Source organism: Drosophila innubila, chromosome X (genome assembly GCF_004354385.1).
Source record: "Drosophila innubila isolate TH190305 chromosome X, UK_Dinn_1.0, whole genome shotgun sequence".
NCBI lineage: Eukaryota > Metazoa > Arthropoda > Insecta > Diptera > Drosophilidae > Drosophila > Drosophila innubila.
In genome coordinates, this window is record NC_047626.1 from 28,730,000 (window position 1) to 28,747,992 (window position 17,993).

The window sequence follows — 17,993 nt, forward strand, 5'->3', positions numbered from 1 at the left end:
ATTTTCATATCATTAGCACTACAATTTTTAATGCTACTGAAATTGTATGTTAATTAATTAGTTAATTAGTCACTACACTGGTAGATATAAATATTTCTTGTGGATAATAACGTATGTTAATGAAATGTCTATTATTACTAACTTGATTGATAAGTTTTGATTATTTCTAACTTGATTGATAAATAAAAATTAATTATTAAGACTGGTTTCTAGAAAACTGTAAAAATGATTTTGAAATCTACGACTGTTCTATGTAATATATTTTTAAATCAGTTCGTTTTAATAAATGTGAAAATGTTGAGAGTTTAATAAAGCTGAACAAAAATACATTTGAGACTGAAACAATAACTTTTTACACTTTTTGTTGGAAGATTTAATGTTGCGTAGTGCGAACAATAAATAGCTGAGCAATTTAGTTAAGTAGAGATCATAAAGGAACTGTTCATAAAAGTTGTGACTTGGGTTTGAATTGGTCGTAATGTATGCAGTAAATTAGAAATAGTTATTTAATGTTTGTTATGCCATCGCTGAAGGGGAACTTGAAGTGTTTGTCTGTAGCACTCGAGTGAGGGCGAAGTTGCTCGTCAACTTCCCTTTGCGTTGAACAAGGCGTATACGATTCGCTAGGCCATTGAAAATATCATCAATCAATTTAAAGTGGACTTATGCCGCTTGACGTTGCCAAATGCAAAACAAACTAATGATGTCAAGAAGTTCTCTTTTTCATTTCATGTATTTTTGTTGATATTTTTCTGTTGTTGCTTAAGGATATTGATGAAATGTTGCTCAGCAGCTTAAGCTTAGCTCCTAAAATCGAATCCATCCAATCGAGATGCTCTGTGTGTGTGTGTGTATGGAAGAGTTGTTGTTAAGCAAATCTATAGTCTGTTGTGATTGTGTCCAAAGGATACGAGTGAAGGATTCGGTGAGAATGCTTTGCAGTTGTGCCAAACAATTCGATTTAATTACAATATTTGAGTAGCTTGTCATGACCGGCATCTGCATAATCGCTGACTGCATCAGACTCGATTCTATAACTGACAAAAACAACAACAACTATGTAAACAACAAACAGATTGGCAGAGCAATCACAACAAAAGTTCTTCTGGCCATTGCACAACAAGAGTTGCATTTGCAGCTTGTTCAAAGATTTTGCTTTAATTTGGCTCACTTTCTTTTTATGGCTTATGGAATGCACACAGAACAACAGCATAACAACAACCGTTACATGCTTAACATCATTTGCAAGAAAACAACAAGAACAATAACAGCCATAAGAAAGGGGACGAGCAGCAAAATGATAAACACTATAATTTATGCCATAAATATGAATGAGTTTAGTTTTTGTCTTTAAATATTAATATGTACTTTATATGTTGAATACACACACACACACACACACATACGCTAACACAAACACGTAGCAGAAGTAGGTTTCCGGTAGCGCCTATAAGTATGCAATGGTATTTTTCAAAACAAATTGTCGCCTTTTCTTTTGGGTAGCAGATGTGCAACGCCCACATCAGCTCTGATCTGATCAGCATTTGTTTCCAAAGTGGAAAATCTATAGAAAACTAATATAAATGTGTACAGATATCAATGCTTGAAAATATTTGTGGTCACATCATAAATAACAGCAATGAAATGAAATGCCTGGGCAATTAAGTGGCCAGGACATGGCCAGCAAATGGATGAAAGGATTCTACCGCACACAGGACACACAGTGGCAGTCAATTGCAGACTGTGCAATCAACATAAATTCTCATGCTGACCCTTCACTACCCATCGCATCCCCCTTAAACGAAGCCCTGCCACTCCCTTCGCAATATAAATGCATACAATTTTATTATTTCAAAAAGTAACTTGGCAAATTTGCGCACTCGAGCAAGTGAATTTGTGTGTGTGTGTGAGTCTAAGTGTGTGTATGTGCGTATAGAACTTGTGCACAGTTATTGAATAAAATGTAATAAACACTTTTAGTAACTTTGTCTTATGCATTTCGCACTGGCAACGACAGACCCGACAAGTAAACGACGAGACAGACAGACAGACAGACAGACAGGCGGACAGACAGACAGACAGGCGGACAGAGCATTTGAGAGCTGAGTACAAGTTGCATACGCTGCGTATACGTAATGTGGACAGTTTGGGCTTATTTGTGTTGTTAGCTGTGTGTGTGTGTGTGTCTTGTGCTGTACTGCTATTGCTTTTGCTGTTGCTGGTTGTTGTGTAAGCAATATTGAAATGCTGTCATTGAGCGTGCTCACTGAATTATGAAATTGAAAACTATTCAGTGCAAAATTGCTTCGAATTTTACCAGCTCGTGTGAGTTTTCTACTATAAAGATGCATAAGTATCTATGCACATACAGAACAACAAATGTATGTACTAGTAGCTCTATTCGAGTAAATAGCAACAGCAGCAGTTTGTCAGCTGCTTGGACGCGCACTGTCAATAGCTTGCTCGAAATTTGGCAGCTAAATAAGACAGTCAAGCAGTCAACCAGTCAACCAGTTAGCCAGGCTGACAGTCAAGCAAGAAATCAGACTCCATTCAAACAATTTTTGGCTGCTCACAGCTGTTCGTACGCAGATTTTATTGAATTTTAGCTTGCAAAAGTTGCTTAAATATTTTAATTTCTATCTCGGCCATAACAAAACCAAATCAGATCGAAGTAAAATGATATAAAATCGAATTTATATGCACATTGTAATTTTCTGCTCCTCTCAATATACCCCTTGCTTCTCAAACATACACATGTGTGTGTTCGTGTGTTTGTGTGTTCGTGTGTATGTGTGTGTGTATGTGTAATGAAAGGAAGCCACTTTTTGCTTATTTATTTGGGACATTTGCTGTCACAATTTCAAATTCATTTGGGTCTCCGAATGAGCAGCTCGAGCAATTCGTCAGCTGAGATTTTTGGCAAGGCAAAGTCGACTCTGGTCTGTGGGTTTTTGGATTGCAATGGTAATGGTATAAAGGGGGCAGCTAGCAGGGAGTTTCTATTCGAAACTGAGTTTTTGGGGCTCCGGCAGCAGCTTGTAATCCCCGGCTGGCTTACGTAGCTGGCAGATGGCTTGCAAATTAAAGTGCCAGGCGATTAGAGGCAATCAGTGAGTTTTGTAAGGATATGCATTTGCTCAACTTCCTTCAAATCTTTCAAATGTCATGCGCAGCTCAAATATGCGAGTATTATTAATGAAATTTCTTTGCAAATATCGCAAAGTATTCACGCAGAAGAATGGATACCCTTCAAGCGAATATTCCGAAGAAAACTCTAATCACAAGTTGATTATTTTTTAAACGATGCTTGAAATTTAAAATACAGATCAAGAAGTTGATGCCGTAGTTAGCTACAAATTGCCTTAACTATTTGAGTATTATAATGTGCTTACTTGAACAAATTAAAACTCGTTGGCGTACTGAGAGTTTACCTAGAGTTGGAGTCCATAAACAACCATTAAATTCGAGGTTAGGCTAATAAGTTCATGAACTAAGTGTGAGAAAGCCACTTTTTAATGAAGATGGTAATAGAATTCTACATGAAGATAGATGCCGCGAAACAGCCACATTGTATTTTACTACTTATGAGGATTAGTTGTCAACCCACCCTCGTAGTTCCAACTAGGGAATGCTTAGGCTTAAGCTCATGAGTGGAAAAACATAAGTGAAAGTTGCTCATAAAGTTTACCTGCATGCATGGTTGAGAATTATTGCGGTTTGCGGTAGGTACAGGTACAAACAAGCTAAGTTCAAAATAAACCAGTTTATTCGATGATAGAAGGAAACACTTTATTATTATGGAGATTAGTAATAGTTGAAATTAGGGTGGCTAATAAATACAATTTTGTTCTCCACTCTGTTTTTAGACGAAAATTATTATTATTTATTAATTTGTTGGTGAGAAAATAAAATGTTAAGATCAATCGTCTATATTGCAAGCAGATCAAGTTTGTTTCAGAATTTTGCCGCGCCCCCTTTACCGCCTAAAAATCGACATAGAACATTTGATATCCAAATTATAAAAACAATTTAAAAGCTGGTGACACCAAACTCGGTATGTAGATTCCTCTATATTGCAGGCAGATCAACCTTAGCTCTTTTTTCGATCGGACCACTATATCATATAGCGCCCATAGGAACAATCGGGCGAAAATCAATTCTAAGTATGAAAAACCTTTTTTATTTTTTTAGATATCGTGACCAAACTGGTACAATATGTATCTAACTTGGTTTTATATATTCTCACTTAAGTTGGTTCAAATCGGACCCCTATATCATATAGCTGTCACAGGACCGATCGGGCGACAAACAACGTTTTGTTTTATGAGATATCGTAAACAAGCTGTCAGAATATGCTTTTAAGTTTGTTTTATACATCCTTACCAGTTCCAATCGGTTTAGTATATCATATAGTTGCGATTGAAACAAGTAGTCGAAAATGTCATAAAAATAAAATATTTTAATTGCATATTCTTCATTTAAGAAACCGATTTTATTTATCAGTATTGTAAACAAGGCTGCAAACTGGCTCTGAACCGAACCTAATAGAACCGGTTCGGTTGGAGTTTTTAAGCAGCCTGAACCGAATCATGAACTGAACCCTTGAAATGATTTACTTTGCGAGCCCGAACCTAAGCCGAACCTAAGCCGAACCGCTTTTTAAAATAAAAGTTCGGTTCGAAAAAAAAATAATTACAATAGTTTTATAGTTTTCTAATAATATGCAATTATTTGAGACTACTGATTAAAATAAGTCATATTTAAATCTTCAAATACATTTAAATTATAATCAAAATTTTATTTCTTAAAAAAAAAAATGTTATTAGTTCAAAATGTAGAGAAAAATGTATAACAATACAAATATTTTCTTGTGTGAAATTGAACCAAGGTTCGAACCCAAATTTAGCCATATATAAACCATTTCACGAACCGAACCGATGTCTTGCTCTATGGTTTGAACCGCCGAACCGCCGAAAGTTTTGCAGCCTTGATAGTTAATACAACCATTTCTTTCACATCTTTATCATATTATCCTTTAATATTGTTAATTATAAAACTCTTCTCCTATTGATTTTCATTTAAATTTATGTTGTTATTGACAAACTTTTTATATTTATTTTACCCATTACTTAAAAAATAAGTAAAAGGGTATATTGTTTTCGGTGAAATGTATGTAACAGGGAGAAGGAGGCATCTCCGACTCTATAAAGTATATATGTATATTCTTGATGAGCATCAACATGTCAATGTGTCCTTCTGTCCGTCTGTATGTACAAATGGATCTCAGAGAATATAGTAGATAGAGTAACCAAATTTCGCACTCAGACTTCTATAAGCCCCACGCTGATCAAGTTTGTTTCGAATTTCTTTCGCCACAGTTTTTAAAATAATCAACGTTATCTATTATTATTATCTATTATGCTTCTTACTCGCAGTAAGATCGGTTAACGAAACGACAGAAGTGGCTGTTTAAATTTTTAAAGCAACTCAAGCTTCTAAAAGTACGAACGGGTGTCCTTTAGTCGGGATGTCGACTAGTTTTAAAGTTACTTTCTGTGACTTCATTTGGGATGGCCATATATTCAAAGTATTTTTTTATTAATTTATTTATTTTTTGAGTTGAGTTGAGTGGTTGATAAACAACCCATGATATATGTATGTTGTATCACCATGGTATAATATATTTCACACATTTTAGTATTGTACCTGTGTATGAAACTAATTCATTACATTGTTCAAGATATTGCCAATCTCTATTGTTTATTTTCCAGTCTTATATCTAGTTCGGCATTTGTTTATGGTACTATTGACATACAATCCATTTCATATGATGTGTTAGCATAATGGGTGTACATTTTTTTGTATTTTTATGTTGGAAAACCCTTTGCTATAATCATGGTGGTTCCCCCAATACCAAAGGCATTGCTGCGAATGGCAAACGAACAAATTGCCAAATGGTCAACAGAGTGGGAACCCAAAAAAATTGTTATATTGGTTAAGCTGTGAGGCGATTCAGCGAGATACAAAAGAAAATATACTATATGTATATGTATGTGTATAAAAAAATAAAATTCGAAACTACACACGTAATATGTAGTATCACCCCCTTTCCTTCTCTTCCTTTGGGTGTGTGTGTGTGTGTATGTTTGTCTGTGTGTGTGGCGTCAGCAAAAAGCGCAAAATTTTTATGCACAGAGCTTTGACCTAATCTCTGCTGCAATATTTCTCCTCGTGCCTTGCTTTACTTTGGCTACAGCATTGCGGATTGGGGCAGGAGGTGACTCTGTGTGTGTGTGTGTGTGTCATTTATGTTATTACTTTTCTACTTCAACATTTACTCACACACTCACACACATACACGCACACACACATTCGCTTGAAGTCTCTTGTTCGCTAGCAGTCGCCGTCAGAGTCACAGTAGAGAGCTATTTATATGAGACAACATTCCAGTTGGTATTACGCAAATCCCAAATGCTTTAGCTGTCGTAGCTTTCTTCCAAGCGGTTTCCTTCCGACAACGGCGGCTAACTGTAACGTCGACTGCGACTGCGACAGCGACGGCGACGGCGACAGCGATGCTGACTATTGCAAAAGTGCGTGCTTGCATTTGAGCGACATGTTATTGTGTGTGTGTGTGTGTGTGCGTTTGTGTGTGTCTGAGTGTGCATTAGATTCTACGCTACTTTCGGCTGAACTGTGAATTTAATTTTATTTTTTTTTAAAACTTCCCTAAAAGCAAATACTCGTATGCCGGGTTACCCTGTACTTATCTATCAAAATTATGCGCAATTTTCTAGCTTTAAATTCAAGACTGCAAACCTCCAACAATGTGGAGAAGGATTGGTTTAGTGGATAGAGCCATAAAGTGCGATTTTGTATCAAGCCACGGTTTAATTTAAGTAAAAAAAAATATATATTATAATATATATATTATTTTCTTAATTGTTTTTAAGACTGCAAACTTCCAACAATGTAATGAACGATTGGTTTGATTTTGGCTCAAACCTTTGTTTAATTTAATTTTTCAAAAATATATACATTATTTTCTTTTATGTTTTTAAAATTTTCTTGATTTTTTAAGCCAATAAAATTATTGTATAATGAGATTTCAAACTTCTTAATAAAATAATTTATCTTAAAATAATAAGTTAATTAATTGTTAACAATAAATAAAATATAGAAAAGTATAAAATTTATGTATATTTTTTTTTGGAATCGAACCTATATTTTAAGAATCTAAATAAAAAATCTTTTAACCATTTAAATCACTAAAGTTGTAGACTAGTCTTATTATTTAAAAAAATATATATTTTTTAATGTTTAATAATAATATAGTTTTTAAATAATTTTTGTATAATGAGTGAAAACTATTTTCTTCAGTGTATGAAAAAATTTGGTTATTACAGTCGTTCATTGTCTTTTGCTTGTCGACATATGAGGTAACCAAAAGGCTACACTTACTATATGAATGCACTCAAACAAAGCCACACGCACTTATATACATACACACACACACACACACACACACACACACACACACTCAAAAACGCACACATATACAAGTTCACATAGATAAATGCCAAAATGGGCGAGCAGTTAAGCTGAAAACTAAATCGTAAATGTAAGCTTTAATGGCCCACACACTCAAACACAAACACACACACACACACAGTTAGTGGAGTTTGTATGTGAGCAAGTGTGTGTGTGTGTGTGTGTGTGTGTGTGTGTGTGAGTGTGTGCATCTCTGCTGCGGCACTTGGTTATTCTTAAGCGGTCGCGTTTGTGCTCCATTTGAAGTGCCCTCAATGCTAGAAACGCATCCAAAGCACTTGGCATTCATCATGCAGCCAGTGAGCCAGACAGTCTGTTGGCCAACCGCTGGGCCACCTTTGGACCTGGCCAAGTTTGCCGTTGTCGCTACGAGACTCAATAGAGCGTTCAATGGGATAGAGTTTGGGGTTAATACATATAGTCGAACTCATTGTGACTCTGTTCAATGCATTGTCATCATCATCGAGTCGAAAGGGGCTTCGAGATTCTTTTTTATGTTTTAGTTACGTTTCGGTTTCGATTCTCTACTTTTGGGCCATAAATGAATTATGCGACATTTACTCAAAATTGCTTCCTTATGCACAACATCCGGTCGGCAAATGTCTTGCATCTTATGCAATTTCTTCTTCTTCCGTTTCTTTATATCTCTTTCCTTGGAATAACTCTGTCACATTCAGTCGTTTTGTTTTTCTCCGCTTGCGCCTTTCTAATAGAATGCCCAATTCTATTTGGAGCTTCTAATAAATTTCGTGCTGCTCTGCAGTTTTAGCCATGTAATTTTTTGTTGTTGTTGTTGTTGTTGGCCTTCTTCGTTTTGGACTTGTGTCTGGACGATGCTGTCTGCTCCTCGAACTTCGCCTTTTATTTTAGTTAACAACTTTGGTTTTGCAAACTTGAAATCGTTTAGCAAACCGCTTGGCATTTGCCACAAAGCCTGCTCCCCAGTTTGCTGCTTCTGCCTCTGCCTCTGTCTCTGTCTCTGTCGCTCGCTGTTTGGCCGTCTCGCTCTTGCATGCATATGTGGTATTTAGAGTGCACTTAAACTTTTGGGTTGTCTGATTTATAGCGCACTTTCAATTGTTTCTTCTACTAATGCCAATCCCTTGGCCATTTGTAGCGCAGACAATACACCCATCAGTCCTTCTCTTTTTGGTATTTATTTTTCAGTCTGTCCGTCTCTGTCTATCTCGGTGCACCTTAAGCCATATCTGTGTCTTTTTATTAATAGCCGTCTGGGGCAGCTTAGACATAACTTCATCACTTACTTGTTGGCAATGGTCCGCATTTGGCTTCATCCTTAAATGTGCAGAACTTTTGCAAGTCGTCAAAGTATAGTCCAGAGGGGCAACGATTCAAATAGGGGTAGCCATCCACGCACTAAGGGAAGAGAGAAGAAATCGATGCAACTCGTTAGTGTCAACTGTAATGAGTGATCCAACCTTTGGCCAAATGCAAAGGAACTAAATAAGTTGAGTGGAATTGCAACTTTACCTGATAGAAACGGCGACAGGTCGCTGGATCAGCATAGTTGCCATTGGCAATGTTAGAAGGGCAGACGAACTCTTCCTTCTCCTTGTTTTGGGCTGTAACAAAAGGTAGAATTATTATCAGTTAGGGTTTTTGTAACTCTTTTCTTAATACGAAAATTCTTTGTATAATAGCTTCGTAACGGTTACCGGTTTTTGTAGGTTTCGATTTCGGCTCATAACTTAGAATTAAGTTGAAGAAATGTTATCAGAAAGTTAGTAAGTAAACAAAACTTCTTGAATTAAAAAAAAAATTTTTTTAATAAAATCAATATTTTAAATCAAAATAAATTTGAAAAACGATTAAGTTTCGGTTAGGGTTTTAGTTACGGTTACCGATTTCAATCGGTTAATACCGGTTGAACGTTACGGTTTCGATCACGGCTTTAGGCCCTGATTATTATTATTATGCTTTTATCGATATCCTCACTTATATCCAGGCTTGTTTTCAAATTTCATCTGCCTGAAAACTTTGATTTCATTTTGATTTTCCGAGTGCCACGAACCGATTTAATGAGGCAGTTGCATTATGTTTTGTAGTGCACTTAAATGATATTGCAATTAATTAATGAATAACAACAATAACACAAATAACTTTTAGAGTCATGTAAAGCAAAAATAACAATCGCATTTCAACAATTATGCAAGCTATTTTTATAGTTTTTATATGGACAAATCTAAGCGGGACATTTGCGTTAAAGCCACAAAAATATATCAAATTATCAATTAAAAAAAAACAGAAATAAACGATTGGAGTAAATAAATGAATGAGAAAGAGCGAGAAGATACATAAATAATAATTAAATTGCGATTTTCATTTGATTAACTAAAAAGTGCAGCGAATTAAAACTGAAATATTAATGCAAACGCTTCAGAAACAACAACAACAACAAGAACAGCAAAAACAATAACAACACATGACCACATCCATGGTAAGGGGTGGGGTCATTTGAGTCGCAAATAATGAATATAAATTGGCTAACAGCATTAGATTAACACGACGCGTCTAAACAGCAGCAACAACAATAAAAACAAACAATGAAGAGTGTGTGAAAAATACACGTAGAAGCACAGCAGATACCCTGCTACTGTTAACACAACATTTTTGTTAAAATTTATATTTAAATTAAACTCTATTTTTGACACGATTCATTTTCTAGTATGTTTGTATGCTCAAGTCATGAACTCAAGTGTGACAGACCCGCTCTTTACTATCTACAGGGTAGTAATAGAGCTCTGTATGTGTGTGTCTGTGCAACAAACTGTCTCGGCAATTATTCATAAAGCATATCCATTTGGCTAATATTAATTAAATACACACTATTATTGTGCCATGCTGCGTATACGCAATGTGCGTGCCATTATCAACGCTTGTTATAATTATAAACATTATAAGGATATTGCGTACATATTGTTGTTATTGTTGAATGAGGACGGTTTGATTTTTCATTATTGGCATTTGGCCAACTGTCAATTAATTGATAGCTTTGTGATTTATTCGATTTATTCGTTCGCTTCATGTTCGCATAATCCTAAAAAGTTACCCTCAAAGAATGCAACAAAAGTTGCGTCCCAAAAGTGATTAGTGTCGCGGTTTATGCACAATTAAAGCCTTTTAAACTCAAATACATTTATATACTATAAGCGATTAAGCGATTTAATCATTCATTGATTTAATAAATTTCACATATTGACTTTTGACCATTTGTTTAGCCCGCTTTGCTTGAGGCGAAAGTGCAACAAAAGCCGCATTTAATACCCTGTGGCATGCTGTTTAAGCCGACTTCGTTAACTGCATTAATATTTGCAGTCAAAGTGCATGCGAAACGAATTCAGCGCGTTGCCATAAATTGAGCAATGAGCCGCAACTTTAAATAAGTCAGAAAAACTCTACAAATATTTATATAAATTTGGTGACGTTCCCTTCTCTCCCCACCCTATCTCGCATCTCTTCTTATAGTGCCTCCACTCTTTTCTTCTGTTTGTGTTTTCGCCTATTATTTATTCATTTTCACATAGTTTTATTTTTGTTTGTTATTGCCTTTCGGTTACATTATTCAGGTTGCAAAAAATGTTTTTGTGAAACAAAATGCAACGGTCAAAATTGTGACCCCCTTCACATCCACGCTCCGACGCCTATGCGAAACGCGCGTTGCGGATTAATTTTGTGTGAGTTTCAATTTGCAAATAAATAACAAAAAATTATATAAAAAAAAACTACAAAATAAGTAAACAAACAAACAAAGAAAAGCATCACAACAAACAGCATGTCGAAGTTGAAATTCTCTTTTACAGAATAGAAAGAAGAATACATTTAATTTTTATCCAAATTTAAATTAAAAGATACCAACCGAAAAACTCCCAAAAATATATGGAGTTTTGGAAGATTTTCGGTTTGTTTTGTTATCTGTGGCACCCCTGATTAATACAAATCGATTATATAGCATGCCGTATAGCATTTTTTTTTATTTTAGATACCACCAGAACATTTATATTTTAAATAATCATTTAGTTTACTTTGTCATTTTAATATTTTTCTTTAAATTTAATTTAAAATTTAAATGTATATTCTAGTAATAATAACTAAATAAATATATAAATAAGATGTATTATAATCATATGGACATACAACTATGTGTAATATTTGGTAAAAGCAATTTGAAAAATTAATTCTATTTCAGACATATGAATATAGAAATCTAATTAAATAATAATGTTAAACATATAATCAAGATATCCATAAAAAAAAATTAATCTACGGTAAGCCGTTTTTAAGTTTAGCGAAATCTATAGCTATTCGTTTAAGGATTTAAAATTAAAAGAGGAAAGACCACTTCAAAAAAAAAAAAAAAAAAAACCATTTAGTTAGACAAATATATTTTGCGGACAGACAACACCCTTTTAATGACAATATCCTCTGCAGATGTGATACAATCGAAGCGAAAGAGCATCTTGAATTTTGTAGTTTATTAAGAGGCGCCTGCCAATAAGTTTCAATTTGCGACCAAAAATATGTTAGTGTACATATACATACACTTGTGTGTGTTGCTTGTGTGTATGTGTGGTCAATATATGTTCATTTATGTCTCTATGTATGGGAAACAACAACAAGAGTAACAAAAGCAAATTTAGTGACCACAATGCGCCAATGGCAGCAAAGCGCAGTTAATTTTAATGCTGTTGAAAATAAACAATAAACAAAAAAAAATAATAAAAAACAAAAATAGTAAAATAATAAAATAAAACAAAATAGCGTGCTTAATATATATGTGTGTGTGTGTGTTTTTTTTTTTTGTGGTATTATGAACATGAAATATTCAAGAAGCAGAAGAATAAATAACAAACACTGCGACAACAACAACGGCAAAATCACAACAAGGAAACACATTTTCGTATAATTATTATGGCTAATTAATATTTATTAACCAGGACATGGGCGTGTAGCGGCACCGGACCAAAAGGGGGTAAGAAAAGGTCGCAGACAATTTTCTAATGTGAAAGGAGATAAGGGCAGCGTAAATACATGTTTAGTGAAGTGCATTTTATAGATAAATTGGAGATAAACATAGTAGGACTCTTGATAATAATTCACTATTAAAAGATTTTATAGAAAAAAGATGTGAGGTCTCTAGTTAGAGTCTTTTCAATGAAATATTGACCCCGTTTTGTGAAAGTATCGTATGTTAAATTTTTTTCAAAATGCACTTTTTTATGCAATTGTGTTCTATGACTCCAAACGCAACACCTGGTAATATAAAATCGAATAAGCAGGAAATTATCTTATGTCCCATACAAAATTTACAGAAATTTTATTTTGAAGACCAAAGGTGAATGTAAATTCTATCGGCTCATTTTTTCTAACATTTTCTTTAAATTAGCAGCCAATTCTATTTCCTTTTTACATCGGACAAAGAATGCATTGAATTAAATTACACAGGTACTTAAATGTGCAAATTATTTTCCAATTTAGCCCTACTAAATAGATTCAACAAAATTTTGAGTCTCTTGACAATCGAAATTTATAACCAATTCATCAGCAATTGCAATAAATATGTTTTTAGCAATTAAGACTTTACCCATAAGTCACTGCCTCCATATCTCTTGTAATAAAGTATTTCTACTAAAAAAATAAAAGCAACTAACAAATTTTTTTTTTTTAATGATAATATTCTCTCAAAATGTCATTTGGAATACCTAAGTCTTAGGCATTCAAGCAATATAAAAGATGACTTGGCCGAAACGGTGGAAGATAGTTGAATTCAGTTGAATCTGGACATTTCTACAGAAAGGTCCACCAGGACCAAAAAGTTAAAAGTCTTCCAAACATCTTTTTAAGCTTTTTGTATTATATAGAAATATTAAAATTTTATTAAATTAAGGAGTACACGTCGTTTCTTGGATGCATTGACGAGAATTCAATATTTTTGTCCTTTATCTTTTAATCGAAAAGGCCGATTGTTTTTCAGATATATAGACATTTTTTTGTCACATTTTGGGGCTTTGGAATTGCTCATTTTGTTATTTTAAAAATATACTTAAATAAATTACTTGGAGTAAATGTTTTATTTAGGTCATTTTAAACGGCTTATTCATTTTCTTCATTAGTTCAATTTTCATGAGAAGAAAAGTATCGTATGTGTAGAAAATAATTTATTATATCAAAGCCATAAATTTTTTACTTTTTTAAATCTAAATAATACGTCGCCTGAACAATTTACTTTTTGTTACATACGATTCTTTTGCAAAAGGGGTCAGTTTGTCAATTAAATTTATGTTATATGAGAACATTTTATATTTTTTGATATTTCTTCATGATCAATTCAAGTAAGAGCAATAATAAGAAAGAAAAACAACTGGACGGTTACAGTCTAGCACGCTCGACAGTAGGATACCCTGTGCTCAGATACTCTGCACTGAGGTTGACTTGCTACCAATTGTTCCTATGGCAGCTATATGATATATCCAACCGAATTAAACCAACTTTGGTCAGAATGTACAAAACCAACTTAAATGAATATTCTAACAGTTTGGTTAAAATATCTCAAAAAACTAAAAACTTTTTCATGTTAAAATTTGATTTTTGACGGATCCGTCGTATGACAGCTATATGATATAGTCGACCGATTTAAACGATCTTCTGTCAGGATAGACACAACTTAGTTAAATGCATTTTCTATCAGTTTGGTTCAGATATCTCAAGAAACAAAAAACTTTTTCATACTAAGACCTAATTTTCGATTGAGCATCTCTATTGCAGCTATTTGATATAGTTCAAATCGGTCAAATTTGAAACGAATATCTCAACAAATAAAAAACTTTAACATACTAAAACTTCATTTTCGATGTATCGTTCCAATGGCAGCTATATGTTGTTGTGGTACGATCCAAAACTAAAAACAAACTTGATCTGCCTATGGTATCCAGGTACCTACATACCAAGTTTCAAGTCTCTAGCTTTTATGGTTTCTGAGATTGACGATTAAACAGACGGACAGACAGACAAACATGGCTCAAGCGACTCGGCTGTTGATCCTGATCAAGAATATATATACTTTGGTAGGTCTGCCACGCCCCCTACTTCCTGTTGCATACATTCTGCCAAGCACATTATAACCTTTTATAACCCTAAGGGTATAAAAAACAACGAAATACATAGCACAACATTTACAAACACTGTTTATTTCATTGATTGAACGAATTGCGGTAAGTCAGACTTAACTCGGAACTTGTCAAGCTCTTACCCCTGTGTAAGAACCTTCGTTGCCGTCCCTGCTTATTGTGTTGTCACCTGCTGCAGCTGCTGTTGGTCTTGCTGCCACTGTTGCCGCAACAAAATTATTGTAAATTTATTTAAAAGGCATAACGCCAATTACGTAGGACTTTTTGCCTTTAATTAAGAAATTGCCAATGCGAAAAATAATAATTAAAAATAAGCCGAAAACTGAAACGTGCAAAGGATCTTTTTCTCAATATATACCGCTCGAATGCTTGTTGAAGAAATTAAATGTGTTCAAGAAAATGAAAATAAAATGAAAATACAAATAAAAACAAAGGGTAGCGCAGTGAAAACTGAAAAACTGGCGAACAGCTGAAAAATCGGCCAACTTTATTTTATGCACGTTGTGAAAACGCTTTTCTCTTCTTTTTGCTTATATATATATATATGTATATTGATGTGCTTGTTGTTGTTTTTGTTGTTATTGTGCGGCGCCTGTTGATGTTGATATTGCGATTGTTGTTGTTGTTTCGCTCATGCTCATAATTTATTTAACATTTGTGGCAATTTAAAGCGAGCTCAGCTGAGCCGAGCCGGGGCAAGTGTTCGATTCCAGTATGAGCCTGAATAAGGCAGGAGAAAGAAGGATAGGACATGGCAGGAATATGGCGATGCAACGTTCAAATGAAATTCAATTTTGTGGCATTGTTGTAGTGTCTGTGTGTCTTAAGCGAATTGAATATATTAACCATAATAAATTCAACAATAAAACGATAATCAGCTGCGGATTACCAACAAGTTCAATCAAAAAATTTTTTCCTTACTTTGTCTTTGATTTTTTCACTAATTTTTTTTAAAACACTTTAAAACTATTTAATTATCTTACTTGTTTGTCTTTTGATTAAAAAAAAATAATAAAATAAAACAGATATTTAATTTGGCAATATAAAAGCTAGAGGTTTTTGAGATATTTTAGTTTGAATTTTTGAAGCCGAGTTCTTTATATGAATATCAGTTAGTCTTAGTAAAAAGAACTAGGGAGCAAACATAATATTTCTTGATTAAAAAACAAAATATAAACGATTTCTGGACTATCATAATGTGCATTACACCTTAGTAAAAGAAAATGCCGCTAAGTGAACTCTTGAAGTTTTTTAAGAAAACGGAAACATAAGCAATATAATGAAAAATATAAAATTAAGTTTATATACAACGAATAAAATTCGTAAGTTTTCTAGGGAATCGAATATTTGGGCATGTTAAGTTGGTAGTTTTCCTTATTTTGTTTCTTTTGTTTTTAATTTATCACAAGTCGCAAAGCAAAAACAAAAATCACAGAAAATTTTGCTACTTAAGTATGTGTGTGCACAAGTGTGCGTGTGTGAAAAATGAAAACTGAAAAACGGACGAAAAGGCAATAAATTGCACAACTGATATATGAATATGAATGAGAATTGCAAGCCAGTCGTCCCGCCCGGTCAGCAGTCGACAATTGGCATCGGCATCGGCATCGCCAACGCAATCGACTGATGCGAGGTGTGTTTGGTAAGTTCTCTGTGTCGCGAACTGGCAGCAGCTTATGAGCTGGCAAGAAGGCGTTATATTGATATATTTTCACTTAAAATGCTTCATTTGTAATACACGCATTACACATCCTCTCGCTTTCTCTCCCGCCACATTCTCTGTCTTTCTCGCTCTTTCTTGCATCTGTTTGTCACTTTCTCTCTGCGTCTTGTATTTGTGTGTCTCTTTTTGCCTCAAGCTAGCCAACTGTTTGTATTTGGTAAAACGGTTTCTGCTTTTTATCCGTTGGCATTTTCAAGTAATTTTTCACGCATTTCTGTGGCTGCTTTGCGCCTCATTTTTCACGACGCGCATGTGTGTGTGTGTGTGTGTGTGTGTTAAGCTGCTTAAATGTTTTTGCCGCTTCCTTTTGCAACATTGTTTTTTCCATCTCTTTGTTGTTGCTGCATTTACAACACTTAAATTGTAAATAATTCCAATTTGGTTGCCCAGACTCAGTCTCCACTTAACGCTTCGAGTGTGTAATGGCCAAAGCCACTTGCCTTTGTCAACAAATTTGCGTTTAAATGGCTCATATGCCCTCCGAACGGCATGGAACAGAATGGCATGGAATGAATGGAATGGGAATGAAACGGGATAAAACGGGAGAAGTCTTTGTCGGCTCATCTTGGCTTGCTCCGCTTTTGACTTGATTCCGCCTTTTTGCAATTCGTTTTAATGTATTTTTAAATTATGTTTATTTATCGCATTAAGAACATAAGTGAGAATCCGAGAGACACGCTCGGAGAGAAAAAGAATAAAGCATATATGCTGGCTTAAGCTAAGTACTCTTACTGATTAAGAGTTCTGTTTTCTTTTAGTAAATAGATAAAATAAAATTAAAAGCACTTTATACAATTAAAAATCCAAATATGATGTTAATTATTGTAACAACTAACAGATTTATTTTTGTTGTCCAACTGTTTTTAAATAGCATAATTTTATTTTATTTTCGTGTTGAATTTGTATTGGGCTCTTTTTATTAAAGAATTTTATGTATTCACAAAATTTTTATACTTTTTTAACTTATTTATGTGGCCAATTTTATAAATGATTTGATATTCATATAACCATCATTTTAATTCGGCCCAGATCCCATTAATAACTATATAAAGTAATTTATTTAGAATTTTCAAACTCATTATTTTTAAAATAAATTTCTAAACTTTTTAAATATAAACCTAAAGAGTTGATCGAAAACGGAATAATATTAATGAGCATTTAAAATTAATTATAAAAGTATTTTCTATCTATACGTCAATTTAATGCTAAAATATATATAAATACTTGTACTTTTAGTATTTCCATCTAGAAGTTGGCTGTCACAGCTGACAGTTCAATGGTGTTGTCATCTCTGTCTTTGGTTAAGCACAGCATGAAAGTTTTCTTTTGTTGCTGTTCCACTTCATTGGTGAATACAATTATGCAACGACTGATCGAACTGAAACTGAAGCTGAGTTTCAATTTCGATTGAGATGAAATCAATGTCACAATCAAATCTCGACCGAGTTGCATAAATACGACGACTGTGGTGTGAATTGCCCCGTTATGCCCCGATTTGCCCATAGCCTCTGGTTGATTATTAATTGTCTGGTTTTTTTTTGGTGTCAATCGAAAGCACATTTACATTCAAA

At 34.1% G+C, this 17,993-nt stretch overlaps 1 protein-coding gene across 1 annotated transcript in view; it reads right to left on the reverse strand.

The window, feature by feature from the left end:
• Positions 1–17,993, reverse strand: part of LOC117793900 — a 59,379-nt gene that overhangs the window by 39,971 nt on the left and 1,415 nt on the right. Inside the window, exons 2-3 of the mRNA XM_034634341.1 lie at positions 9,046–9,137; positions 8,820–8,931 (exon numbers count right to left, since the gene is read on the reverse strand). Of these exons, the coding sequence (XP_034490232.1) occupies positions 8,820–8,931; positions 9,046–9,137 (204 nt within the window). The remainder of the gene's footprint in view (positions 1–8,819; positions 8,932–9,045; positions 9,138–17,993) is intronic.